We start from the raw sequence: 26263 nt of genomic DNA on the forward strand, positions 1-26263 counted from the left end.
TTTAGAGTTAAGAGTAAGTTGTTCTTATGAAAGCTTTTCTAGAAGGCTCTGTGTAGATGGAAGAGGGCAGTACCACAGAGGCAGTGGTCCCTATGGGAAGCAGGAGGAAAATCCAAGTTGCAACCCCAAAGAGGAGTTCCAGACTAGCAGTTCACAGGAGAGAAATTTCCAGAGACAACGCTTCCCAGGTGTAGACAAACCACACTGATTATGAGAATTAGGTTTTCACTCAGTCACTCTTTGCTTCTAGAGCTTCAGTTTCAGGGCACAGATTGTCTGCACTGACACAAGACAACACTAAATGCGTTCGAGTGACTGAAGGAACAAAAATACTTGGGAATCTTTCACAAGCATGACTGTAGTGCTCTAATTATCTTTAGTTTTGTTTTTTCCAAACAGACAAGAGGATTCGTTGCAACCATTAAGCCATATAATGGATGCTCAGAGATCACTAATCCTGAGGCAGTGAAAGAGAAAATTGCTTTGATGCAAAGAGGCCAGTGCATGTTTGCTGAAAAGGCACGAAACATTCAGAAAGCTGGAGCAATAGGAGGCATTGTCATTGGTAAATACAATTCCAAGTTCTTAATTTGTGTAAATGTAACCTGATTTTACAGATTTGAAGATACAGGAAAGCTGACAAGCTTTAAGCTGAGAAGCACAGCAGTTGTGCTTTCAGAAGCTGAAGAGATGTTTGGGGTTTGTCTGGTTCTGTGCAGACACAGATTGGGATGGGCGATTGTCAGTGTTTTTGCAAATTAAAAGTTGCTACTTTAAGGATCGCGGGGTGCTGTCAGTACTAACTGCTGAGGAAGAATGGGGATACAAATGAAAAGTGTGGAGGAAAACACACCAAGTTGGGGTTTGCTCTGAAGTGACTGGGCAGGGGAGGCCACTCTAAATGCAGGCGATCTAACGGGAAGTTTGCCCTTCCTCTGGTGTGCTCTGCCTAGATGACAATGAGGGCAGCAGCAGTGACACAGCCCCTCTCTTCCAAATGGCCGGGGATGGCAAGAACACAGATGACATCACCATTCCCATGCTCTTCCTCTTCAACAAGGAAGGGAACATCATCCTGGATGCCATCCGGGAGTATGAGGCTGTGGAGGTGCTTCTTTCTGATAAAGCAAAAGACAGAGGTAAGGTTAGACGTGATTTATTATAAATCCAGCTCTCGTCTGTGCTGTGGCACAATGGAAAATGGTCAGGAATGATTTGCACTGCTGCCCAGAGGTGCCATGGTTTTCTGTTTGACACTGGAGTTAGTTTTTTATTAAGAAAGCCATTATCTAAGAGATACCATTATCTACTCCCCCCACAAGGTGACATCCAGAAATGCTGTTCCTAAGTTAAATGTCACTTTGGCTAATGAGAAAATCCAGCCTTTAGGATTCCTTTTGAATCCTTTTTGTTATCAGCTGCTTTGAAGTAGCATAAGGAACAGTGTGTTTCCAGTGCCCTACATTGTGAACGCCTCTCCCTCACCAAGCTCCCCAGTGACATTCCTGGGACACACAAGGAGACAGACAAGTGCTAGAACTATTTTGTCTATCTAAGGAGAAGTGGTTATCATGAGAAATAAGGCTGCCGACCTCAGATGTTTTGTGGGTGTTCTTGTATAATGCAAGAAAATTGCAAGCTAATACATTCCCAGTTGAAATGCTGAATGTGGCAGAAAATTCCAGATTTTCCTCTTGTAAGCCTCCCCTGTAGCACTGCTGTGTCCAAGCAGAATAGGTAAGAACAAGTATCTCTAGAAAATCAGCCTATTTGCAAAGGGGATATGCCAAAATCTCATCTTGTTTCTTCCTACTTACAAATCCCTCCTGTTTATAACTGTGCTTAAGTGCTCTGACAAAATGCTAAATACAAGATAGCTCTGCCTTTGAGAGTTTGTAATCCATATCTGCTTCTTCCCCCTCCTCGTGCTTCCGTTTGGAATCCCAGCAACAATCTTTAAAGGTAAAATGATTCCAAACTACATTATTGATAGCAGTAAGTATCCCATGTCAACAGTGGCATGTGCAGTTAAATTCCCTAGAAATTCTGAAATATCAGTGTCCTGCTTATAGCCATAAATATCAAACCCAGAGAAATCTGCATGACTAAATTGGGCAGCTGTTGGGAGCTAAGCTGGGACGTGGGAGACATGTGTTACTTGCTTTGAATGGGGAGGCTCTGGCTTTGGCTCTCTCAAATGCACAGTTCAGTAAACTTAGGAAACTCTGTCCAATTTTGACTTGCTCTGATGTGGGATCCTGGTGGATCTGGGAGTGCTTTAAAATCCAGCATTAAAGTTCAGTGCACACAGTGGCTATTTGCTTAAGGCTGAAGAAGGGTAACTGGCACTGACCCACAAGTCACTCCTGAAGTTTGAGGAACCAAAACGGGCCCCACTTCATTGTTTGCCCTCATTTAAAATGTGTTTAAAAGTCTTCCCTCCTATCCCTCTGTAAAATATATTCCCTAGTACCATTAAATTTTCATATCACTGGTAAGTCTGCACTTCCTTGAAGAAATAAGGCCAAGAGAAGTGACCTTGATTTTGGAATACATAATAAAATGCTGCATTCCTGTGGTTGTTTTAGTTTTTATTTTCTTTTTTCCTTCCCTCTCAAAGACTTGGAAATGGAGAATATGGACCAGAAATCATCTGAAAATGATTCACACAAACCAAATTCCGAGGAAGCTCCTTCAGAATCTCAGGATGCTGGAGCAGTCAGTGAGGAGCCTGATGGAGGAGGAGAGAGCTCTGCTGTTGGTGACCCTGATCCTTTGTCTCCTGCCAGCGCAGACAGTGCCAGTGTTTCCAGGGCTGATGAGGATCCCTACAGCGCTGGACCTGCAGAGGCCAGTGCTCCGGAGCCAGCATGTACACCAGAGGACAGCCAGCCTCAGGAACAAAACACCCAGACAGAGTCCAATTCCAAAGCTCACTGGGATAGTAAAGTCCAGCCTATGGAATCCATATTAGCAGACTGGAATGAAGATATAGAAGCATTTGAAATGATGGAAAAGGATGAGCTATGACTTGTAATAATAACTTATTTGTTAATAAACAAATGGAGACCTCTTTGGGTAGAAGTGAGGCCCTGATATCCGAGAAAACATATTCAGTATTGGGATGAGCAACCAGGTGTCACCTGGAAAACACCTTAGAATTCCAGCACATGCTCTTTGTATGTTTTAATTTTTCTTGTTTAAAAATGGGAACGTGCAATCAAAGCATTTGTGTGGCCCTGTGGCTGGTGCTGTGCCCCCAGGTAGGGACGAGCCTGAATCGTGCCTTCCAGGCTCCAGGGGGACTCCTGGGGCTCTGGGAAGCAGTTGAGCAGGGTGGGGTGACAGACCACGGAATGGTTCTTGGTGGGGCACCCACCCCTCCCCAGCTGAAAGCCTTCCTTACAGCAGCAGGGGAATTGTTTCCAGGTGCTTGCACAACTGGAAGCAGTCTGGTTTTGTCTGACATATCACAGTGCAGCTCATCACTCCTGGCACCCCTTACCACGAGGAACCACACGGGGACCTGGGAGTTACCCTCCTGCTCTGCTTCCAGCTGGAGGAATTGTACAAACCAAAGGCAAGCTGTGACAGGTCCTGTCAGGAAGGCTGGGCCAGCCATGGGGCCACCAGGAAAAGGTGTGGGAATGTCCTGCTGGAGGCTGAGGGGAAGCAGACAAGGCAGGTGTTGAGTCCCAGGTGTTTCCCTCGGCCTGTCAGGTGGAAAAACTCCAATCTGCCCCAAGATATGAAAGTCTCTGAAAGGACACGGATCCATCAGCTGTAACAAAACCTTCTTTTTCTGCAAGTTTGACTTCCAACAGCTTGACTCCATTGTTCTTTTTATATGCAACTTGTGTATGTGGTGTTTCAGGCAGGGAGGGCAGTGCCTGTTGGGTCGATTGAATGTTCAGAGTCCAGGGGTGTTATTCCAGGCTCTGGAGTTTGTTACAGGTGAGTCCTAATTTTTTATCCCCATTATATTTAAGTAAAAATGGGGAAGTTTAAACAACAGAGGCATTTTGACTGTGTCCAGAGAAACTGCCAAAAACTAATTAACTTGATTTATATAAACTGCTTTTAGTGAATTGTGGTTCAAAAAATTGTTTTATATTAAAGACTAATTGAACACTGCCTATATGCTGCACCAGGCTAAAAATGAAGGTTTATATTCATCATTGCAATGGAGTAAATAAACAGGAAGCCCCACTCTGGACTGCACCTTTGATTTAGCTGGTGAAATTACATGTGCTGAATATGCAACTGTTAAGTAGCACAGCCATACTCTGTATTTATACTCTGTACAGTGAGCAGAGCAATCCCAGGAAATGTTGGATCCATGTACTCGGCCACACTTGCTTTCAAAAGTCTCAGAATGCACAGGCACCTTTTGAGAGCATGGCAGTCCATCCAAACACCATCCAGAACTTTAAGTCACCAGGGTAGGAAGGAGTTTGAGGAGGAATAGTGAATAAGTGTCCTTTGAAAGAAATTAGCTTTTAAATGGAGTTGTCATTCCTTTGCACAAATAACTGTCTGGAGGTTTGGACTTGAAGCAGCTGGGGGGTTTCATTTGGGAATGTTTTTATTTATGGGTTTTGTTACATGAGTTTCTTCATAGAAAGCATTTGACCGTGGGAGCCTTGTAAGTGTCCTTGGAGCCCTGGGAGCACCAGGACATGGCCAAGTGCAGGATCAAACCATCAGGTACAGATCAAACGTTTTCACTCAGAGAATTCCGTTGATCTGTCAGTGCTCAGTGCCACAAAAGGAGTATCTTTGTTCCCATGCTCTTTGACATGGACATCATCTTCCTTCTTGGTAGCTCTTTTGGTGGAAATAGAGTTATTTTTATATCCTAGAGGCTTCTGGTCATTACTCTCTCAATATAGCAGCTAAGGGTTTTCTTTTTTTTACTTGCAGATTTAGGTGTAGACATCAAATTTTATTAAAAGGTTAACTTTCTCTGCCATCACCAGCTCATTTTTAGTAACTGCTTTCTCTACACCTGTTAGTAGAGCAGCAGGCATTACCTTTTCAGGGATTTCCAGGGATCCCAGAACTCCATATGGATTTAGGGCAGCATTTTGGTGGTGGCCTACCTCAGATAATTGTTGCCTCCTTCCTTCTGGGGTGGTTTTTGTTTCATTTAGTTCTCCTTCACCTTTGAAACCATCACAAGAGCCATAGCTTTGTTTACAGAACTGAATCAGGCAAGGCTGACCTTTTGGGAAAGAGGATTAAATTGGGGGGACAGTTTTATTCAGGTTATTTTCACTCTATTTCCTTATGAGGACATAGGCTTTAGTTTAACCTGTTCATATCATTCTGGAAAGAATTCAGTTTTCTGTTACTGTCATCTTAAAAAGCAGAAAGAATGTATTCATCGAAAAGAAAAACCCTTTTGGAAAGGGGAGAGTATTTTCTTCCCAAATGTTTGTAAGTCTGCTCCCTGCATATGGAATATTGCTTGTAGATCATTAATCAGGAATCACCCTTTGTGTATAGCATTGTACATTTCCTTGTATGGTATTGAACACTGAAGAATTCAGGAATCACAGCTGCAACTAGCACTTATTCCATGCCATATAATTCAGCCAATTAATTTCTCATTTGATCTTAGAGGAATCTTCTTAATTGTTTACATTTATTGTTTCTTAATGAAGTTTGAGAATGAGCCCAGCTCTGGTTCTCCTCCTCCTGCCAGTGTCCCTGAGTAGGCACCAGTGAGTGTGTGTTGAGAGGTGAAAAACAGGACATCTTATGCAACAGGCATCAGTCAGAACATAGAAAACAAACCATTCTGTGAATGAAAATTGTATGTTCAGATTTTATAAGATTTTTGGTTTGTTGCTTTTTTTTTTTTTTTTTTTAGCCAGACCAATTTACAGCCGTATATTTTCTTATGGAAGATGTCAAATACCAGGTGCTGTAACACTGTTGTTGGGTTTTACTCGCTGGTGATAAGTGTACACAATATTTCTAGGGGCAACTATGTACTGTGATGTAAAAGTCTGGGCTAAAATGTACATAATCCGTGTACAGAATTGTGTACTTGATTATAACTGCTGATTGTAAAGATTTAATAAAATGTAAATATTCTGGTCAAGCTGTGCTGAACTGATGCTCATTTCTGCATTGCTCTTGGCTGTCATTTTCAGCAAGGCAGTCACCAATCCTTCACTGGCAGCTTTGGTGAGGGGTTGGAGCAGATTCACAGCTGCCACCCTGGAGAAGCCTGGAATTTTTACCGGGAGATTGGCTGAACCCAGAGGTATTGTAATAACCAAAACACCACCTTTTCAGTCTAGAATTGAAACTGGACAGGCTCTCAGCAACCAGATCTCATTGGACTATTTCAACCTCTCTTCTCTATGACTCAGACGTTACTATTTTATTATTAACATTTATTTTTAAAATCCAAAATCCAGACCTGTGGTGCTGTATTTCCCCACTCCTTTTCTTACTAAATTGTCTGCCTTTTCCACATTGTCCCCCCTTCCCTGCCCCTAGTCCTGGCTGCTCCCTCTGGTTCTCCCTATCGGTTCCAGTACCCCAACTCTGCCCATGTACCGTCCCTGCAATCTGAGAAAACCCCTGGCTCCCTGCCTACGTGGTCTCTCTGGGGACCGGCTGGTCATCATGTGAATAAAAGTTCCTCTGTGGTCGCCATGCAGGGACCCTTCTGCCTCCTTTACCATCACCGTGTTGCGGAGCCCAGCTGGCCGGAGCAGGAGCGCGGGGCCGCCCCAAAGGGCTACGGGAAGCGGGACAGCTGCTCTCCCCAAGCAGCCCCGCTGCGTGCTCTGGGAAGCTTGCAGCTTGCTGAACCAACGCAGGAAACCAAGCACCGCAACACAGACCCTCAAAAGTTCATTTTGACTGCTGAACCTGTTTAATTTAGAATGAAAAAGCCAGGTCTCACTTGGGCCTGATGAGGTGAGTCTTGGAGGGGCATATCCCTTATCCTTCCTCTGTTACGAGCTCTCCTCCACCACCTCTACTCCTACCAGTTTTTCCTCTATGGAAGTTAGGATTAGGAAAATTAGGATTAAGATGCAGGAGCCCTAAATTCAAGTCCTTGTTCAAGTGCTGAGCAGTGTTTATGAAGTAGAAACCCTTGTCAGCCTTGCTAGGGAAGTGCTAAATTTCTTCAGCCTACTCTTCCTTATGTTCTGGGAACATCAGGACTTAGGGACTGGAGTATTTTGGAGCAAAGGCCCTTTCTGTCTCCTTCGAGGCAGAACACTCTGCAAGTGTCCTGCACCTAGTTCAGGGGTCATCAGAGGTGCTGCCTGTACGGGCAGAGGGATGTGATTGCTTCAAAGGCAAAGACAAAACAGAATTGACAGCCAGGGTGGGTCCTGCCCCTCCGTGTATTTCTTTTATAACAAGAAATCAGGACAATTGAGGTGTTTATTTCTGGGTCTGAACAGGTTCCTGATACTCCCACTCCCCTGGGATGCTCCTTGCATGGATGGATGCCTGAAGGACAAGGGAGGCATGGTGGCACCAGGTCCTCACCCCTCCTATTAAAACCATTTATTAACTTACGCCAGTGGTTGTATTGAGGGCCTGTTACTCATTTGTCACATTTCCATTTTCCATGCAGGTCACCTGAAGGACTTGAGCTGCTCTGACCAAAATTCAGCCTCAGCTGCTGCTCATGCCATCAGTCACATCGGCCCAAAGCTGCTGTGGCAGGAGTTCCATTTTCTCCCAAAGCACTCCATGAATAGATGACGTTAATAAACATTTCCAGCTGGAATGGAGCCTATAAAACACTGTTTACCTGGGGAAGTTCACCCAGGCTGTTAATCCCCAGCACGGGCAAATTCATCTTTCCTAATCCTTTGGTAGAGAGTGCAGTGTGATGCCAGGGCACCAGGGCTGGGACCCCTGCAGAGGCATTTTAGCCAAAATTGTTCCACAAAGCCTGTGCGGTACTCACTGGTACCCAGAGGTACCAGTTTTTGGGGAGCAGTGGGGCCACCCTGGGATGTCTCAGATGCCCCACTGGCTGCCACTCCAAGACAGACCTGAAGGCAGCAGTGCAGGGCAGAGAATGAGAAGCAATCCAGAAAACCAGATTCATCCTTAAAAAACCCAACCCAAACCGTACCCCAGCGTTTCTCTGCCCTTCGCCCGGGGCTGCCACTGGTCGGGAACACTGGGCTGGGAAGGAGCCCGCAGATTTTGGGCACAGGCCTTGGCCCAGGGGATGCTCAGGGGTTCAGGAAGGGACACGGAGCAGCAACGTGGGTGAGAAAAAGGATGAGCTGAATTTGATGCATTTCAGGATTTCCGTATGGACCTCTTCTCCTGGCAGGCAGGCTGATGGTTTGAGGTGTGCTTGAGGCTCCCCTCCGCAGCAAAAAGCCATTTCCTCATCATCCTCTGGCCCAATGCTCCTTGTGATTGAAGAAAATGAGCAAAGAAGGCTTAGAAGGCCTAAAGGGGGAAAATCCAGGCAAAAGATGCACAGGTGAGGACAGAAAAGGCATCTCCGCCCGTGCTGGCTCTCCGGCGCTTTTATGTAACAGAGCACGTGGCTCTGCACGTTCCTTGTGGGGCTGGACACGGGTTCTCTGAGTGCCAGGCTGGAGCATCTCCCTCAAATGATGTCAATCTTCACTGCACTGGCATTACAGCATCATAAAAAATTACAGAGCTGCTATTTTGGGTAGCAGCTCACTCCGAGTCAGTGAATAAATGCAGCTCCATATGACTCACTCCAGGGGATTATTAATAGACACAAAAGCAGAATGCCAAAACCCCGGGAATATGCTCCATTCCCACACGCTTTCTAGCTTCTCGCAGCAACTGCTCTTTAGAACTTTTTGTCTCAAATTTTAATTTTTTTAATATACATATATATATATTTAAAGAATTAAATATATGAATTTTCCGTTGAACTCACACCTCGAAGGCTTTAGGGGGGACGTTCGGCAAGGATGAAGGATGGTTGCTACCAGGCTCCATCTGGGATGGCAGAGCAGCAGGGACAAGAAAGGGAGTCATTCCAAGAGGGAAGAATCATAGGCTGCTCTTTTTGCTGCCATGGGTGTCTGTGAGGCTGGTGTTTGAGTTGGTTTTTATGAAGGAGGTTCACAGTCCCACATGTGTTGATGATGAAGATGATGATCCTGAAGAGGATGATGATGGTGACTCTCCCATCTTCAAACTCAAAGTGAGCATTTCCCTGGATGTCATGGCTAGATGTGTGCGGCTAAACTGAAAGAAAATAATATGGTTTTTTTTTTTGAAAAGCAAAGACATGAACATCTTTGAGTTCTACCAACTTTCACATCTTGCAGTCCCCTTAGCTGGGGCTGCTTTCCCTTTGCCACAACAGCACAGTAACAATAACAGGAATTTCACTCAGTGCTTACCCAACGTTTTGGATGTCAGATCCCTGCAACAACAAAGCAAATAAGGTGCCTCTCCAAAGCCATCCCTGCATTTCCTATCTCCTCTTCCCCAAACACCTACAGAGTTAAATTAAACAGAGAGGGATTTCAGCCTGAAAAAGGAGAGTTGCCCAGCAGTACCAGGACCCAAAGCAGTGTCTTCCAGTGTTCAACTCTCCCAAAAGCATCTTCCATGAAGCCACATTGGCAGGAAGTGCCATAAATCTGTGCTTTCTCAGTGAACACCCTAAAAATTGCCTGTACCACACAGTGACCTTGGCTGAGGTCAAAGCTTTTGATTTTCCAGAGTGCAAGTGCTGTTACTTCCCCCCTGGGCTGGAGCTGCCCCAGATAGGTAAAAGCTTCTTTGGCACAGGGGATGTTGCTCAGATTCCCCAACACCCCACAAAGGATCCGAGTCAGGGCACTGGTTTTATAGTCATGGAATCCCAGAATGGTTTGGTTGGGAAGGGACCTTAAAAATCATCTTGTTCCACCCCTCCTGCCTTGGACAGGGACACCTTCCACTATCCCAAGTTGCTCCAAGCCCTGTCCAGCCTGGCCTTGGACACTTCCAGGGATCCAGGGGCAGCCACAGCTTCTCTGGGCACCCTGTGGCAGTGCCCCACCACCACAGTGGAACCGGAAACCACCCTTTTTGTGCAAAGCCTGTATGACATTTTCTCTTTGACAGACACACACATCACCCACCCCTTCCTATCCTGAAGGTCTGGTGTGTCAGCCAGGCTGATCTGGAGTTGAGTCATTGCCAGCTCCAAAATGGAAGTGACAGAAGATTACTGTTTTACAGACCTGGTAAAACCGAAATAGCTGGGAACAGAATATTTGTCTCCAGGCCGATTCTCGTGTGATGACAGCGATGTCTTTGGAGTTCAAACACGTCTCCCTGGTGCTTCATCGACCCCTTTGCTCCTGCCTTATCATCCAGAGTTTAAATACCTGTTGTGCTCTGGGGCAGTCATCAGCCTGGGTGTTCTTACAGCAACAAAGAGGAACACTGCAAGAAATCCTGGGATGCTGCTGATCTCTCCCCTACAGCCGTGGCAGCACCGGGCACCATCCAGCTGCTGAGGTCAGAACCCACCCAAATGCACACAGGGATGATGGGATGAGGGCATTCCTGGGATGGAGATCTCCCCTCTTGTTAAAGCACTGCTGCTCCTGCTGTGCACAAGGGCAGGGAGAGGTCAGTGAGGCAGCCTGGAGCTGTGTGGCCCATCCATGGCCACAAAGGGCTTGTGGCAGGGGAGGACACAGAGATGGCTCTGCTGGATCCTGGCAGGGAGACCTAATTCAAAAGAACCAAACCTCTCACTGAATGCAAAGGAGGAAACTAATGTTAATTGGGGGATGGAAGGGGCTGGGAGGGGGCACAGGTGAAGTGGAACTCCCAGTAATTAAACATGAGATACAACATGGCCCAATGCTGGGCCTGGGGTGGGCAGCAGCTCCCCAGTACCCCTCCAAATGCTTGGGGCAGGCTCCGAGGAGGAAAATCAGCACCACTCAAAGGGCTCTGGACAAAGGAGAAAGCACTTCAATGGAAGAAGGTTGACTGCAAAACCTCTTCACCACAATTTTCTCCAAGATCCCAGAATACGATGTGGAGTTTGGGAAATACTGCATCAGCCTCCTCAAGAGAAGTTTGGGCCTCAAATAACTTCCCTGGCACTTCTTTTGAGAGGAACCATGAAATCCCATTTACAGCCAAGCAGAGTGTACCAGATAGGAGCAGTTTTCCTCCTCTTCCCACCTTCCTCCTTTCCACGCCACTGAATGCATTTGAGCTGAGCAAAGCAATGGGGAGGTAGGCTCCAAGGAGAGATGCATTTTCAGCCAGAGTAATCTGCTTATATTATTACAGGCCCTCATCTGCCACATATGTTCAGACTTTTAACAAAATCTCCCAGGATTTTGCAAAGGTGGAAGAACTACAGCAGGTTCCAAACCTCCTGCACACCTTGGTGCCTCCCAGCCAGCAGCACAACAGCTGACCCAGGCTGACACAAATATTGCCATCTACAGGTCCAGCAGGAGGCTGTAATTCATCCAGAAGTCTAAAGCACCTGCTGCTGGTTGGAATACGACCACAGGTAAGATGGGAATTGCTTTTCCTCGCTCACAAAACGTCCACAGAAGCGCAGGTCTCTAGTGCCATCAGCAGCAGCAAGGAAAACATGAAATAAAAGAATTATTAAAACTAAGAGAAGGCTGAAAGAAAGACCATGGTGTGTCTAACAGTGTTTGTGTGGGGACATTTACACACATTTACACCTGGACAAGGAAATGTTTCAGAAGAACAGACCCAACCCCAGCACTTCTGCACTACTGTGAGAGCTTTCCAAAGCACTTTGCAGAGAAGGGTTTGCGGGATCGAGCCCCAGGACTCTTTATTAATCAAAGTATTTTAAATAATTGAAATGTGCAGTCTCTCGACTATCCCAAGCGTAGTTACCTGCTTGAGAACTGGCATAAATTATGGAAAAAATCGTATCCAGGAGCAGAGAGACATCACCTTGAAGAATTCATCACAAACCCAATGGCTCCATAGCACTGAGAGATGCCACAGCCCCAGGAAGGGCGATGTGATGGAAGGGAGGCAGAGAAACTTCATCTCCAGGGAGGTCAGGATACTTGAGAAGGGCTGCCTGCCCAATGCAGCTGCTCAAATGAGTGAGGATTTAGGGAAATCAGAGCTGGCTGGTGGTTTTTGACCATTAATAGGATAAAGCTGAACATGCCATAAAGGAGCCTGACATGGAGCTTTTATAGGGGAAGCTGCTGAAGCTCTGGAGTTGTCTGAATCCTGGGATACAGCAACCACTGGGCTCAGACTGAGGCTGCCAGGGGACCAGGGACCTGTGGAGCCCAGAGATAGCTTCTGCCTTCAGGAAAGAAGTTGATTTCTCACAGCTGCTGCTTGGAAAGCTGCTCCTGCTGGATGGGCTCACACCCAACCCTGCAGGAATATGAGCAACTCCCAGGTCTGTCCCCACTGCCTCATCCCCTGCCCAACAGCCAAAGGTAAATCCAGTGCAGGGATGGCAGCAGGAGGGAGCTGGGGGTTTCTGGACATATTCCAGGTACGGCACAGCAGTGATGGGGAATGAAATCTTCTGATGTGGACTGTCCAGCCCAATCAGAGCGAACATTGAGGGAAACCTCTTTAGTCAAGAAATTCAGCAGCAACTTACAGATTTGCAGAGGTCACAGGTGATCTTTGAGGGACTTAGATTCTTTAATGGGATGTGATTTTCAGAAAGCCCAGTGAAAAATGGCCAATATTTGCGTGGAGTGCCCCACTCAAGTGTCAGCCACATCCTAAGAGATGCTGTTAATGCAACCTCAGTCTGGTCCACACCCATCCCACAAATGAAATCAACACAAGGACAGCAAACTACACTGACAAAGCTTCTTCACAGGATGCAGTGCAAACCCTGCCCTCATATGGCATCAAAGCTGGAAGAAATATCTGCAGAGGTAACAATCTTCTTTGAAATAATAAATACAAAAGCTGTATTTTTTTCCTTTTTTTTTTTTTAACTCATGACAGCATTTGTTAAAAATATTACATCTGCTTTTGAGAAGGTAATATCCTCTCCATTTAATATGGAAAAATAAACTCTACAGGACACCCAACAGATCCCCCCAGTTGGCACAGAGCTGCTTTAAGAGATCAGATGCACGGGACACATCAAGGTGGAGGAGAGGTTTGGTCTTCCTTGTCCCCAGACTCTTAAAACATCATGTTGTAGGAATGGTAAAAGACAAGAATACATAAAAACAGTAAAATGTTTATTTTCTTAGAAAAAAAGAGATTCAAAATGATTGTGATCACACTCCCATTCGTGCTCAGCAAAGCCAATACTGCAAGCTTAGTCCTTGGTTAAGATACCTGTTAAACGAAACTTTTTTCCTCTTAAAATACAAATTCCTGATCCTGTATCACTTCCAGTATTTCAGTGATAACATACTTTTAATGGATAATAGTTTCTCAGCTTCTTCTCAGCTGAGAAACAAGGCCTGCCATGGCAAAAACATCCCATCTCCAAAGCTTGGAATCACCAGCACTAACAAGCACTCCGGCCCCAACGCGGAAGGACACACAGCTTAGGGGTGTTTCTTAGATGCTTGGATGTTCACTTATGGAAGCTTGGTATAACACTACCTCATCTGATAGAAAACAGGCCAGAAGCCTCAAGAAAATCAACACCGTCTTTTGGATTAACTTTTAAGGATTTGCTGCGTATCTGGACACAGAAAAAAGTGAGAAGTTGCAACAAGTTTTAACTAGCAGCAACAAAAACAGTTCCTTAGGAGTCCTTAGCAATATTCCTCATGTGTTCATTAGGAAACACTGTAACTGAATGGAGCATATAATGTGGAAATGGTCTTCTGTTATGGAGTGCTGTTCGCTCGAGCAGACATCCCGAAGGTTGTATCCAGAAGGCTGGGTTGGATCTATTTACACTGGAGGTGCTCCTGGGGCGAGCGCAGAGCTGGCACTATGTGACATCCTCCTCCTCTGAACAGTAGTCACGACCCTGCAGGGACAAAGGCCAGGCAGTCGGTACATGGAGACAGCACACAGGAATAAATCCAGGGAATGCTTACTGAGAGCAGTTCTCTAAACCTGGGGGGTTTAAGTTCAGAGCTGGGTAGGAACCGTAGACACAGGGAATTTGCAGAAAACCAGGATAGAAGACACTTCTCTTTCTGTCACTATTAATCTCATAAACATCCCCCATATACTGAATTCCAGAGGAGGTCCAACAAACTGATTTACAAACCTGCTTTTATGTAAAGATCCACTTCGACGGACACAGCCCCGAGATTTGTTGTGAAAGGATAATCTCTGAGGCAAAAGCAACAAAGCACGTAATCCTATGAGCAACACAAGGCAGCTGCTGTGAACAAGAATCGCTCATCTGATAACCCCAGCAAGAGTTTAACCACAGAGCAAAAGATACCATTCGTATTGAAATTACGCTTGTACTACGGGGGATTCAGCCTAAGCTTCACAAAACATGGATTTCTTATCAGACCAGTCATGTTATACCTTTTATCCCATCCCAAACACAGGTGTGGAGCAGCATCTCTCTGGGTATTCCCCTTGGGATGGTCTGGAGAAGGCACATCCTGTCCCTCCCTACCCGTTCTTGCAGAGCAGCAAGAAAGGACCCGCTGGGAGCCACTGTCCTTGCCCCCCTGAACAAAACCAGCTGGAGCTCAGCTGTTCGGTACAAGGCACCCAGGGTATCTTGCACCAAACAAGTGCCTCAAATGCAGGACACAAAATCTCAACCTCTGGACTATTTCCCATTGTTCCCGTGTGCTGGGTGTATCACCTGAGCACCTGGAGAAGGAGAGCAGGAAAGACAAAAGTTTAAAAAAACGGAGAGATCGGTGTTCTTAACAGCAATCAGTTTATCTGGGACACACAGCTGGGCTGCACACCAGGAACAAAGGCTCCAAAATGTCTCTGCAGTGAAAATCCCAGCACCGATGGTGGGACTGCAGAGCCTGGCTTTGCTGGAGTCCACACCCAGTAATGTGCAGTGCTCTGACAACTCCCTGTGGCCCAGCACTGAGAGCAGAAGGGTTTTCTAAGTACATTAAAATAACCCCCAAGAGACTTATCAGCCCAAATTCTGACTCAAAAATCACTGACCCAGAAAGAAAGGAAAAAAAAAAACAAACCATTTTTTGAGCTGTGACTCAAAAAGAAGGAACATTGAAATTCTTTGCAGTGAAGCACAAATCTGTCGGTTTTCTCCAGGCCAGGGACCACATCTGGACAAATCCAGGAGACTGACCTGGTGGTGACGAAGGCTTTGCCCAAAATGCTTCAGAGCTGTGAAAGGCAGTGACTGAGGGCTGAGCTCAGGACATTTCCAGGACATCCATTTACCTGCTAAAGAGGGAGCACTCCCCACTGGTGGCCATCACTACTATTAAAGCCTCAAGCAGACCCAAATCTGAGAGAAGAAAAGCCATCCTTCACTTTTTCCCTCCTACTCACTCCTCCTACCGTTCTTCTGCTTTTGGGTTTGCTCCATGGCTGCCAAGTGCATCAGTTCTCAAATGGATGCCAAGGAACTGCTTCAAACCAACATGCTGAGCAAGGTCTGGCAATAGCACAGACACACCACCTCCCACCAAAGGCCTGAAGGCCACCACGAGCTGGGCTGAGCCTTCCAGACACGTCATTTCCATCTGCACACTGCTGGGGATGGGGACACATCCGTGTCATCCTTTGGGTGACCCAACGAGCTCAGGTGATGCCCAGACTGCGGTGAATCCTCATGGTGCCTGACAGAGCTTTGGTCTAAAGGTTACTCCCCAAATGCATTTTTGTCAGTAATAACAAGGCCAGCATTGCTCAGGAAGATCAGAGAAGGAATAAAGTGCCCTGCTGTCACAGCCTTTCCCGCTGCATCAGAAATCCAAGACAAGGGTTGTGTCCTCGGTGCTCCTTGGGCAGAGGGCTGCCACTCCCTGCTGGCAGAAGAAAGGCAACTTTGGCCCCAATCCAGTAAAATACTTTAAAATGTCCATTTTTGACCTGTTGGTTGTTTCAGAGGATGCTTGACAAATGCTGGAGGAGATGATCTCTTGATCACTGAGAGGCTGCTGTGCTTGAGATGGGCAGTTATCCTGGGAGGCCTGGGAAAACCTCATGGGAAATGGTCAGCTAAGAGCCTGCAGAAACCACATTGCTCTAGTGGAAGTGTCCCTGCTCACTGCAGGGGTTGGACCAGGTGACCTTTAAAGGTCCCTTCCAACCCAAACCACTCTCTGATTCTACGATTCCATGATTTCCAGTCAAATCCCATCCAGGGGAGCAGGCTCCTGCATCCAGAGGAGCCAGAGGTACAGAGCAAGTGGCTACTAACAGGAATGCATGGGCCACCCATGGACTAAGTAAATTGTGGGCTCAATCCCTGCATAAGCCATTCACATGAGTTGGACTCAATGATTCTTGTGGGTCCCTTCCAATTCTGTGATTTCTGAGATTAATGATTTAATGATTGAAAGTGTGAATGAATTATGTTGAGGAAGATGAGAACTGTAATACATGCCTCCAAGTCCATCTAATTCCTGAGGAATCCCATTTCCCACCTCTGCAGTTTCAAAATCCAACTGTCAGCTTTTGTAGATGTCCACAGAACACTCTGAGTGTTTCTTAACGAGTGTGTGAATTTAAGGTAAATTAAAAAGCAGCCTGATGTTCTTTTCCTGCCGCCTGCACTCAAACCAGAAGGGCATCTCTCCCCTTGCTGCACCTCCCAAGTGCTCCCCTCCTGATGTCCCTCCAGGGGATGCATCATGGCTCATGATATCCTTTTAGGGAATAAAAAGAGAAAGAAAAAAATCGCAGGGAAAAGGCCTTTTCCCCATTGTGTGGGTGACAGGCCAATAAACAACACTGCCCGGCTCAATGGCCCCTTGTGCCGGAGGACTGGGCCAGGCAGGGGAGGGACAGGAGGGGCAGAGGACGAAGACGGAGAGGAAGCAGGGGAGGGAGAGAAGGAAGGGGAGGGAGAGGTGGGAGGGGAGGAAGAGGAGGCAGGGGAGGCAGAGGAGGGAGCAAGCAGCCCTTTCTCCTGCGGGCTGGCGGGGCTGGGGACACAGTGGCCCCTTTGAGGGGCCCGGCTGGGCAGCCCCCACCCGGCCCCGCGCTGGGAACCCTTTTCATCAGGTTTTGTTTACAGCCCTCGCAGAAAGGACGGGAAGAAAATGCCGGGAGGCGGCACTAAATCATTGTATACTGTGCTTATTTTTGTCCGTTTCTCATTTTGTTAGGGAAAAATCAATGGAGTCATTAAGAGCAATCCACTTTGCTAATGAGTTTCAGCCTAATCATTGTGCCCTCGCATACGTTGGGTTGGCAGCCCATTCCCAAGGGCACTCCCTCCATCCCATACAAGGAGCTGCTTTGTGTCCACTCCCCGCTTCCATGCCCAGCGTTACTAACGAGGGATGCAGTGAGTTGCTGCCAGTTGCATCTTTCCCATGGGTTGGGTATTCTCCCACCAGCTCCCCGGGACTTGGTGAGTGGACGGGTGGAGAAATCCCTGCACACCCACCCGACACAGCGCTGGTGCTCAAGACCAAGTGATCTGCTGACCCACAGTGACATCCCCCATTGGGGTGGCAACACCATGTCCCAGGCTCGGGGTACCCACCAGCCCCACATCTTCACAATTTTTAATCTCATTTTTGTCCATGAGCATGTTTGCATTGTGATTGTTTTTTACAAACCATTGTAGCCATGTAGGAGACAGTTTATGATGATGGGACTGGTGACAGTTTTCCTCTGGTACAGATGCCCAGGATTGTTTTACCATGGTCCCTTTTGAACCACAAAGCCAGAGGTGCTTCTCTTGTGGGGTTACAATCCCCAAATATAATCCCAGGAATTGCTTGTCAATTGTTCCATTACCCCTCAGCCTTTTTCCTACAGAGAGACAGCTGCCTATACACTCTGGCACAGCCCCCAGTAATAACAAATACTTCAAGGAGATAATTCCTCCAGATCATTGTACTGCTCTGTGGAGGATTCAGAGACATTTTTCCCATCATTTTCCAGGACAGCCACCATCAAGATGTTTGTGCTAGCAAGCACTAAATGGGTAAATTTTCCACAGTCAATGCTTCATACGTTATAGCTTTTATTTCTATTTATTTCATGCAAGCCCTGGTGGGACAGGGCCCCTTCAAGGCAATGGACTTGAGCCTGCAGGGCTGTGCCCAGGATCAACTCTGCTCTGAGCCATCCCGTGCAATTCATGGAATCCCAGAACAGTTTGGGTGGGAAGAAACCTTAAAGCCCATCCCGTTCCACCCCCTTCCACTAGCCCAGCTTGCTCCAAGCTCCATCCAACCTGGCCTTGGACACTGCCAGGGATCCAGGGGCAGCCACAGCTTCTCTGGGCACCCTGTGCCAGGGCCTCACCACCCTCACAGTCATGAATTTCTTCCCAATATCCCATCCAACCCTCTGGCAGTGGGAAGCCATTCCCCCTTGTCAAATGGTACTCCAGGCTCTTGTCCCAAGTCCCTCTCCAGCAACAGGTCTATGTCCTTCCTGTGCTGGGATTTCTTTTCAGGGAGTAACATACAATTTGCATAGAGCCCTGTGGAATCACGGTCCAAATAAATCTGTGATGCAGAAAGAAGATAAAAACAACCAAAGGCTTGAGAAACCTCAGGAGAGACGTGTTAATTCTTCACTGTGTGTTTCACAGCAAATCTTTTTGAGTCCAAATGCAACAACTGACTAAATTAGTCCTTGATCTATTAGACTGGAGAGAACCCAGGTCATTCATTTACTTGCCTGAATACCAACACAAATGGCCTGGTACCAGGACATGTTTCTATCTTCTTAATCAGAGCCAATAGTTCAAAACCAGATTTATCCCAACATGGGAGTGCAGTGACTGTCCCAATCCTGGCTGCAGCCAGTAGAGCCCACTTCTCCTCTGCTGGGGGTACAGGCTGAGGCTCCGGGCTCGATGTTACACAAAAAGTAACACCTCGCCACACAGAGCTGGCGCAGCAGGACGTGCAGAGCTAACTCCAGCAGACACGCAGCTGCCGGGACACCCTGAAAGTCTCTCAGAACCGGAGTTCAGAGATAGCACGTTGGGCGCCAAATGTGGAAGGTATCTTTTCAGCTTTATACCGGCTAGCGCTTGTATTTCAATGCCTCGAGCAGCCTTGAGAGGTAGCAAGGGCGATCTAGCACTTTAGTAGCTCTAGAATCGGTACCTGAATCAGCTGCAGAGCAAATACCATCAGCAGAAGCAAAGAGGGAGAAATATAGCTCCCTGCCCGCTCAATTTCCTGCAGTTAGAAGCTTTCAAATGAGACAGACAACCAGAGATGTTCACAGGAAAGTCGCTGAGCTGAGTGAGAGCGCGTTTGCCTCCCCTCGACCATCTTTTATTAGGAGAAGGGGAAAGGGGAGGACTGGGGGCGGACCCGGAGTGACCGGCCAGTCAGACACTGCTGAAGAGTCTGAGTTACATTTGGCTTTGCCTGCGCTTGGAACAAAGGAGCTCGGAGCACGTGTCTTTGGGAGGGAGGAGGGGAAGCTCGGAACAGGCAGCAACACAGTGACTGTCCCAATCCTGGCTGCAGCCAGTAGAGCCCACTTCTCCTCTGCTGGGCACAGCAGATCTCAGATTTATCCAGCAGCTGCAGGGTTTCCTTTAGGAGGACTGTTCAGTCACTCTCTGATTCCTTCTCTGGTTTCCAAAGACATACTTCTGTCTTTTTCTGCCTTCATCTCTCAGGTCAAGAAAATCACTTGTACTCCTGACCCACATCTTTCTAATTTACTCCAGGGAATGCTCTCCTCGAGCTTAATTGCTGCTATTACCTGTTGCTCATCCTCCACTGGAATACGTTTCTGTAATTTCAGGCTAATTTTCAATAAATGATGATAAGGCTGACAGCAGATGAGCTGCCTCCTTCCCACTGCCAGTCTCTGCTCCATTTCCCCCTGAACTCTGGAACACACGTGCTTTTTGTCTCCCAAAGCAAAGCCCGTGACTCCACTCACAATAACCTCAGCCAGCAGGAAGCCCCAGGAGGACTCACTGCAGCCACTGGCAGATGTTGGGCACTTTTCTGAGCCTGCTCTGCCACCGCTCAGGGCCTCGTGCTGCTCACAGGTCCTTGGTCTCCCCCTTTGCTCTCTCTCCATGGTCTGCCACAGGTCAGAAAGTGTTTGGACAACACTTTTAGGCATGTGGTGGGATTCTCAGGGCTGTCCTGTGAGTTGGACTCCATGGTCCTTGTGGGTCTCTGCCAGCTCAGGATATTCTATGATATTACAAATAACTACAGCTTCTTGTGCTGTCAACTGCTCAGCTCTCTCCAGCTGCTCCCAGTATCCCATCTAACCTGTAACTCTGGCTTCTCATCAGGTCTGGGAGTATTTTTACCTCAAATTCTGGTGTTTCTTAAAGGACTGGGTTGACTCCAGCAGAACCAATATCTAAGCCCATGTTCGAGGCTGACTTTCACATTCTCAGTCAGTCCTACCCCAGCCCTCATCCCAGTGTTTCTGCCTTCCAGCAAACCCTATGAATGGCACTACCACCATCACAGGCAGTTCTGTACACGCCAGTTCAGCTCCAGCTCTCAGAGCAGGGACAGACAGACTCACTCAGAGACAGAGCAGATGTCCCCCTCTGAACGACTCACAGTGTTTTGACACTGAATTTTGGTAGACAGAAGCTCCATGCTTCATGACATTCTGGTTTTTACCTTTTGGGTGACATTTGCAGGAGGCAGTGGGAGCTTTGTAGGAGCAGCCAGGAACGCACTGCTGGGGGCAGGACTTCCAGAGAAACTCTCCAGACTGTTCCAGTAAGGCTTTTTTTCATCTCCAGGACTCATGAATACTTCCTGTTTGCAGCTGATGAAACACCAGCCCGTGTTCTTTCCATTTCACACTTTGGCTGCAGGAGTTTTATTTCAGCTGCCCTCCCTGTCCATCTGATGGCTGTGCCAGGTCCAAGCACCCATGTAATGTTCCTGCCTAATGCTCACACGTCAGAGCTGTTGTTACTCACTTGGGGTTGGTGACCCAGCACCCCTGGGGATCTCAGTGGAGCTGAGGATGTTTTGCTCCTGACTGCAGTTCCTGCAGCACAGCCCATGGAGCAGCATCTCCATCACAAATCCAACAGCCGCGGTTACACAGGAGCACCACAACGTTTGGGACCTCACCAGCCACAGGCAACACCCCCCAACACGTCTGCAGACTTTTCCAGCTGCCACTGGTGAGCCGCTCACTGATACGATTCCTCGAAATGTTCGACTGCTGTCCTCCATCTCTCTGGAGAACCAACTGAAAATGCTATTTAGGGATCAGACAAAACCCCTCATATTTTCCAATCTTTTTGGCATTGGTGGCGACACCTAGACAAAAAAAAGTGTTGCGGGCAAAGATGAATTTAAAAGCCCAAAACTTCTCTTATGAAGACTATTTCCTCAGGCACAGGAGATCCTCAGGGAACACAAATCCCATGTTCAGCTGCACATTAACTCCTGCCAATCCCATCAGCTGTCAGCAGCTTGGTCTCTTTGACAGATAAACAGTGGATTTCCTCTAAACAGACAATCTCCTGATGCCGAAGATAAATTATCCCCAAGATAAATTAGCCCTGGAGATCACCTGGGAACATCTCCAAGCTGATCCAAACAGCTCCAAACAGAGGAGACAGGGTCAGCTGCACCTCAGCATGGCAGCTGGGGAATGAGGGGTGTTAGTGCCCTGCCACAAACCTCGGGAACAAAAATTAACCAAAATTCATAATTAGATACAGCCTGATGGCGATGTCTGGTCTGTAGATAAGATACATCTCTGGAAAATCCATTTCACTGGAGATTCTGTGCTCAACATTGTGGAAGGTGATGATGTCCAGGAAAAGCATCTGAATATTCATAGGGTGAATGCATTTATTCAAAGGAGATGTAGCTGTATTACGGATATTTAGAAATTCTACTTTTAAATGCATTCGGTTACATAAAATCTTACCCCTGTGAAATACTGGGTACAGAAGTATTCTCAGGAATCTATGAACTCCTCCTCACTTTTCCCCTTTATGTCTTTTTTTGCTTTCCTAATTTTTAATTTTTTTTAAGAGGAAAGTAACAAAAGTAGTGTTACTTGGGACAAGTAAGAGATGCACCCACTGTAGCAATGTGACTCCTAAGACCAGGACTGCTGGCAAAAACAGCAGAAATTCAGAGTCATGCGAGTAAAACTTTCCCTTCTACTCTGCAATCCAACATGACAACAGAATAGAATAGAATAACAGACTAGAACAGAATAGACTAGATTAGAATAGTCTAGTTTTCAGCTGGGGGGACCTACAATGATCAACAGCCCTGAGCACTTCAGGGCTGACCAGAAATTACTGTGTGTTGTTAAGGGCACTGTCCACATGTCTCCTGAACACCGACAGGCCTGGGGCATCCACCAGCTCTCTGGGAAGCCTGTTCCAGTGTCTGACTTCCCTCTCCATAAAGGAATGTTTCCTCATATCCAGTCTGAAACTGGGAGTAAAAATTAGTGTACTACAATTGAGGAAGCCAATATTTAATATTAAACAAGATACGACTCCAAAATAGGCTGTGTAAAGAGTAAATGAGTGTGTGAACATCAACCCCGCCAGCTCCCTCAGCTACTCCTGGCATGAGCTGTGTCCCACAAAAAAGCCGAGAGTATTAATTTAAAAGGTTTCTGAAACACACAAAAGCTGCTCTCAGGACAGCTGAGATATGCAAAGAATTACTCATCCTCTTCTTCGAAACATCTCCAACACCTCTATTTCACTGGCACAGCCCTGGAGCAGGGTTATCCACACTTACAGCCACACCATCCCTTGGAGCCAGTGGCTACTTTGAGGAGATTCAGCATGAAATTCCCGGGGTATCCCAGATACTATCAGCATTAAGATTCCAGTTGTCTCCCACAGAGATGAGATGAAAGATCAAATCAGCAATGACATAAAACCCCACTTTGCTCTTCACCTTTATCCAGGAGGTATACCCTGAACATCTGAGTTAATCTGCCATTAATCCCAGACTGGTGACATTCCCACAAAACAAAGGATTCTCTCAGCACCTCCTGCGAACTCTTTGCCTTCCTGGTCTTTGCACTTGAACTATCTAACCAAGGAGCAGGAAGAGAGATCTTGGGCCAGACCCCTCCGAATCACAAAGAACACGGAGAGCTGCAGCAGGCAGGTCACTGTCCTCCCACAGATCTGGGAAAGCTGTGTCCACCCCCGAGGGAGAATAGATATTTACATTACTGTGCCTTACCTTTTCAATTTTTTCATCAAGCATTCTGAAGAATTCTTGTTGGCTTTCGGAGATGTGCATGCTGGAAAGCAAAGGAACAGTATCAATACCAACAGGATTTCTTCCATTATAAAACAGCCCAGGGTTGTTGAGGGGGCCCAGCTATCAGCTTCCACCACTGTGAAAAATAAATCACTTTATGCTTTCATCTAAAATGTCACTTTTTAATCTTTTTTCCCCCCTATTTTTGGTTTGTCCACAAAAAATTACTGCATTTAATTCTGTGTACATGCATAACACTCAGGGTGTTAACTGGGACCCACATGCATCCAGAGGAGACTGTTCCCTTTTCCAGGCTGACTGCAGGAAGTACCTCTCCCTGGGCCAGTGAGAGTCCCCTCTCTGTCAGGACAGGAGGTTTTCCAGGACTGCCAACCTCACCACCACAGAATGAGACACCCACAACATGAGGTTAAAGGCTGTGTCCTCTTATCCTGCCACTTGTTACAGGGGAGAAGAGACTGACAACTGCTACAACCTCCTGTCAAGGAGTTGTGCAGAGCCAGAAGGTCCCCTCTGAGCCTCCTTTTCTACAGGCTGAGTCCCCAGAGCTCCCTCAGCCGCTCCTGGTGCTCCAGACCCTTCACTTCAACTAATTCTGCAGCACCAAGAGGCTAAGTGATATGATTTTGCATTAGTAAAAGAGGGCTGGAAAATACTTCTTCCAGTGTCTGTAAAATGCTAATGGTCACACAAGACCACAGGTCCTTCCCCATGGGGAACTTGCAAGCTAAAAACACAGAAAGGACAAGGACACAAGGGTGAGGACGGATGGCAGGTGGTATTTGGGGTGTTTATTTATGTTAGCGGATGGTGAGAGCCTCCTTCCTGCACGAGTAACACTCCTCCAGGAAGGTGAGGCTGGAGCATCCTCTGGACCCGCAGTAGGGAGGAGCACCTGGGCTCACAGGGGGCTGGGGAAATGTGCCAGGGACTCCACGTGCAACACAAAAAAAAATGCAAAAAAGGGAGGATGGGGACTGGTGCCAGTGGCAACAGTGATGCCAAACAGTCAGAAGGACACACAGCTCTTGGAGATTTTCCCCAGCACAGAAAGCTGGCTCGGCTTGCTGGATTCCCACCCATCCCCTCTTCCTCAGAGTGATCCTTTCAGCTGTGATGAGTTAATGCCCTAAGTGCCCAACAACGGGCTGCACTTCCCCACAAAGCTCAGCATTGAGCCCTCCCTGCTATCGGCTGAACGTATACAAAGATTTGCTTATGTGGGACATAAATGAAGCTCAGTTCACAAGAGAAGGGCTCAGAAATGACATTAAAACCTAAAGCTGGGCATTCAGGAGCAGGAACAATTCACCTTTCAGTGGTTGAGGGAGTTCTTGTCCCCAGCTGTCTGCCTGTTCCTCAGGTTCCCACCTCCACCTCAGATGGGGAAGAGATGCTTATTTGGGACAGCTGACCCCATCACCCACATATTCAGGTGCCTTGGAGAGGGATTTTAGGGCAGTGTAGCCCTTTATGGGTAGGCAAGTGCTTGAAAAATAGTCTTGCCTTTGCAACATCATAAATCCAGTTTCTAATAAAATTAGATGATACTGTAGTGACTGAACCATAATTCGTAAGAAAATTAAAAGAAGGCAGGGGAAAAAAAGGTGTATTGTGTAGTCATATCCCTGAAAATTCCCACAGGATAATCCTACAGATCTGGTCTAGTGGAAGGTGCCTTTGCCCATGGCAGGGGGGTTGGGTTAGCTGGTTTTTCATGTGCTAACCCAAACCATTCTGAGAGTCTGATTTGGCAGGGTAAAAGTGGTCTGAAATAACCACTTTCATTTTATGCTTCAGGCTGCTGTCACTCCCTGAGTTATGAACTTGTCCCAGGGTACTTAGTGATCATTAATGGTGTCAGTGGGGTGAGTTTGGTGACGAACAGACAGAGCAAATGCCTGTGAGATCAGGGCAAGGTGCAGGGGTAAGCCCTGAAGGTGTGGCAGGTACCAGGACTGGGTGTAAAGAGGAAGGACCAACCCCTCTCCCTCAGTCAAAGACCCCCATAAAGCTACTGCTGGCTCCCTACATCCCCTGGTTTTAGAGTCCAGGGCTCTGGATAGAAAAATCTAAATCCTCCTGCAGGGGGAAGGCCCTCACAATCTTACTTTTCATCTGACATCAAAATATTGTAAAAGAACTTATAATTTGGTACTTAGTCCATGTTTTGTTTAGAAGTAACATCCATTCTACCAGAACAGTATTCTAAGATGCATCTAATGATTTATCTATTCATTTCTGCTCTTCCAGCCGAGTAGCCCTTTTCCACCCAATGCCACCCCACCCTGCAGTCAGAATTGTCATGGCTTTTAGAAAATAAACCTTGGAAAAAAAACTGTACATGATAACAGCTATTTGCTGACTTGGCAATTAGCAACTCAAACACAGGTAGCCACTTTATAAACAGAAATGCAGTGGTAGGTTGGGCAAACAGCAGAGCCTTGGGCAAACACTGGAGGATCTACCCAACAACCTCATGTTACGTTCCGCACCTCTCTGGGAAGTCTCTTTATTTTTGCAGGTCTGTGACAGAAATATTTATCTCTGTCAATGCAACGTAAAAAATAGGCTTTTTGGTCAGTTCTGATTTCTGCAGGGACTTTTCAAATTAGAGTTTTATGAAGGAATGGAAGCCCTGGCCCCATGCAGTTCCTCTGCTGTGGATGTACCAAGAGATGACCCACCAAAAGAACAGCTCTTTTTTATCCTAGAGTAATTAGCCTCATGTTAGAGCATCTTAAATACATCTCTGACCCTGCTGGGAAGGACTGAATCACAGTAATGAAGTACAGCATTGCTGAAGAGTGATTTTACCTCCACCATCCTACCATGAATTTCTTTTCAATTACATCCAAAGCACTCAGCTTTTCCCTTTGAAAAGAGGCTGAATTACACTGTCAGTTGATTAGGAAATAACTGAAGTTTCCAGACTTTAAATC

The 26263-nt window shown here is 46.8% G+C and overlaps 2 protein-coding genes and 1 long non-coding RNA gene across 7 annotated transcripts in view; 1 reads left to right on the top strand and 2 right to left on the bottom strand.

The window, feature by feature from the left end:
* The window catches only part of EDEM3 (ER degradation enhancing alpha-mannosidase like protein 3), a 25777-nt gene extending 19668 nt beyond the window's left edge, over window positions 1–6109 (top strand). For 2 of the 4 annotated variants that reach the window (XM_048313183.1, XM_048313186.1), the window contains 4 exons: window positions 400–565; window positions 954–1139; window positions 1948–1995; window positions 2621–6109. In XM_048313183.1, coding sequence (XP_048169140.1) covers window positions 400–565; window positions 954–1139; window positions 1948–1995; window positions 2621–3030 — 810 coding nt within the window. In that variant the 3' untranslated portion in view covers window positions 3031–6109. The remainder of the gene's footprint in view (window positions 1–399; window positions 566–953; window positions 1140–1947; window positions 1996–2620) is intronic. The other 2 variants (XM_048313184.1, XM_048313185.1) reach the window with 2 other exon arrangements.
* LOC125330244 lies at window positions 4779–9921 on the bottom strand. The gene is made up of 2 exons (XR_007205435.1): window positions 9393–9921; window positions 4779–9234 (listed from the first exon to the last, which is right to left on the bottom strand). It is a non-coding gene; the product is annotated as an uncharacterized LOC125330244 (long non-coding RNA).
* Window positions 9922–13205: 3284 nt separating this feature from the next.
* The window catches only part of C9H1orf21 (chromosome 9 C1orf21 homolog), a 108396-nt gene continuing 95338 nt past the window's right edge, over window positions 13206–26263 (bottom strand). For both annotated transcript variants that reach the window (XM_048313187.1, XM_048313188.1), the window contains 2 exons: window positions 23280–23340; window positions 13206–13975 (listed from right to left, as the gene is read on the bottom strand). In XM_048313187.1, coding sequence (XP_048169144.1) covers window positions 13937–13975; window positions 23280–23340 — 100 coding nt within the window. In that variant the 3' untranslated portion in view covers window positions 13206–13936. The remainder of the gene's footprint in view (window positions 13976–23279; window positions 23341–26263) is intronic.

The sequence above is a fragment of the Corvus hawaiiensis genome, chromosome 9 (assembly GCF_020740725.1).
Source record: "Corvus hawaiiensis isolate bCorHaw1 chromosome 9, bCorHaw1.pri.cur, whole genome shotgun sequence".
Classification (NCBI taxonomy): domain Eukaryota; kingdom Metazoa; phylum Chordata; class Aves; order Passeriformes; family Corvidae; genus Corvus; species Corvus hawaiiensis.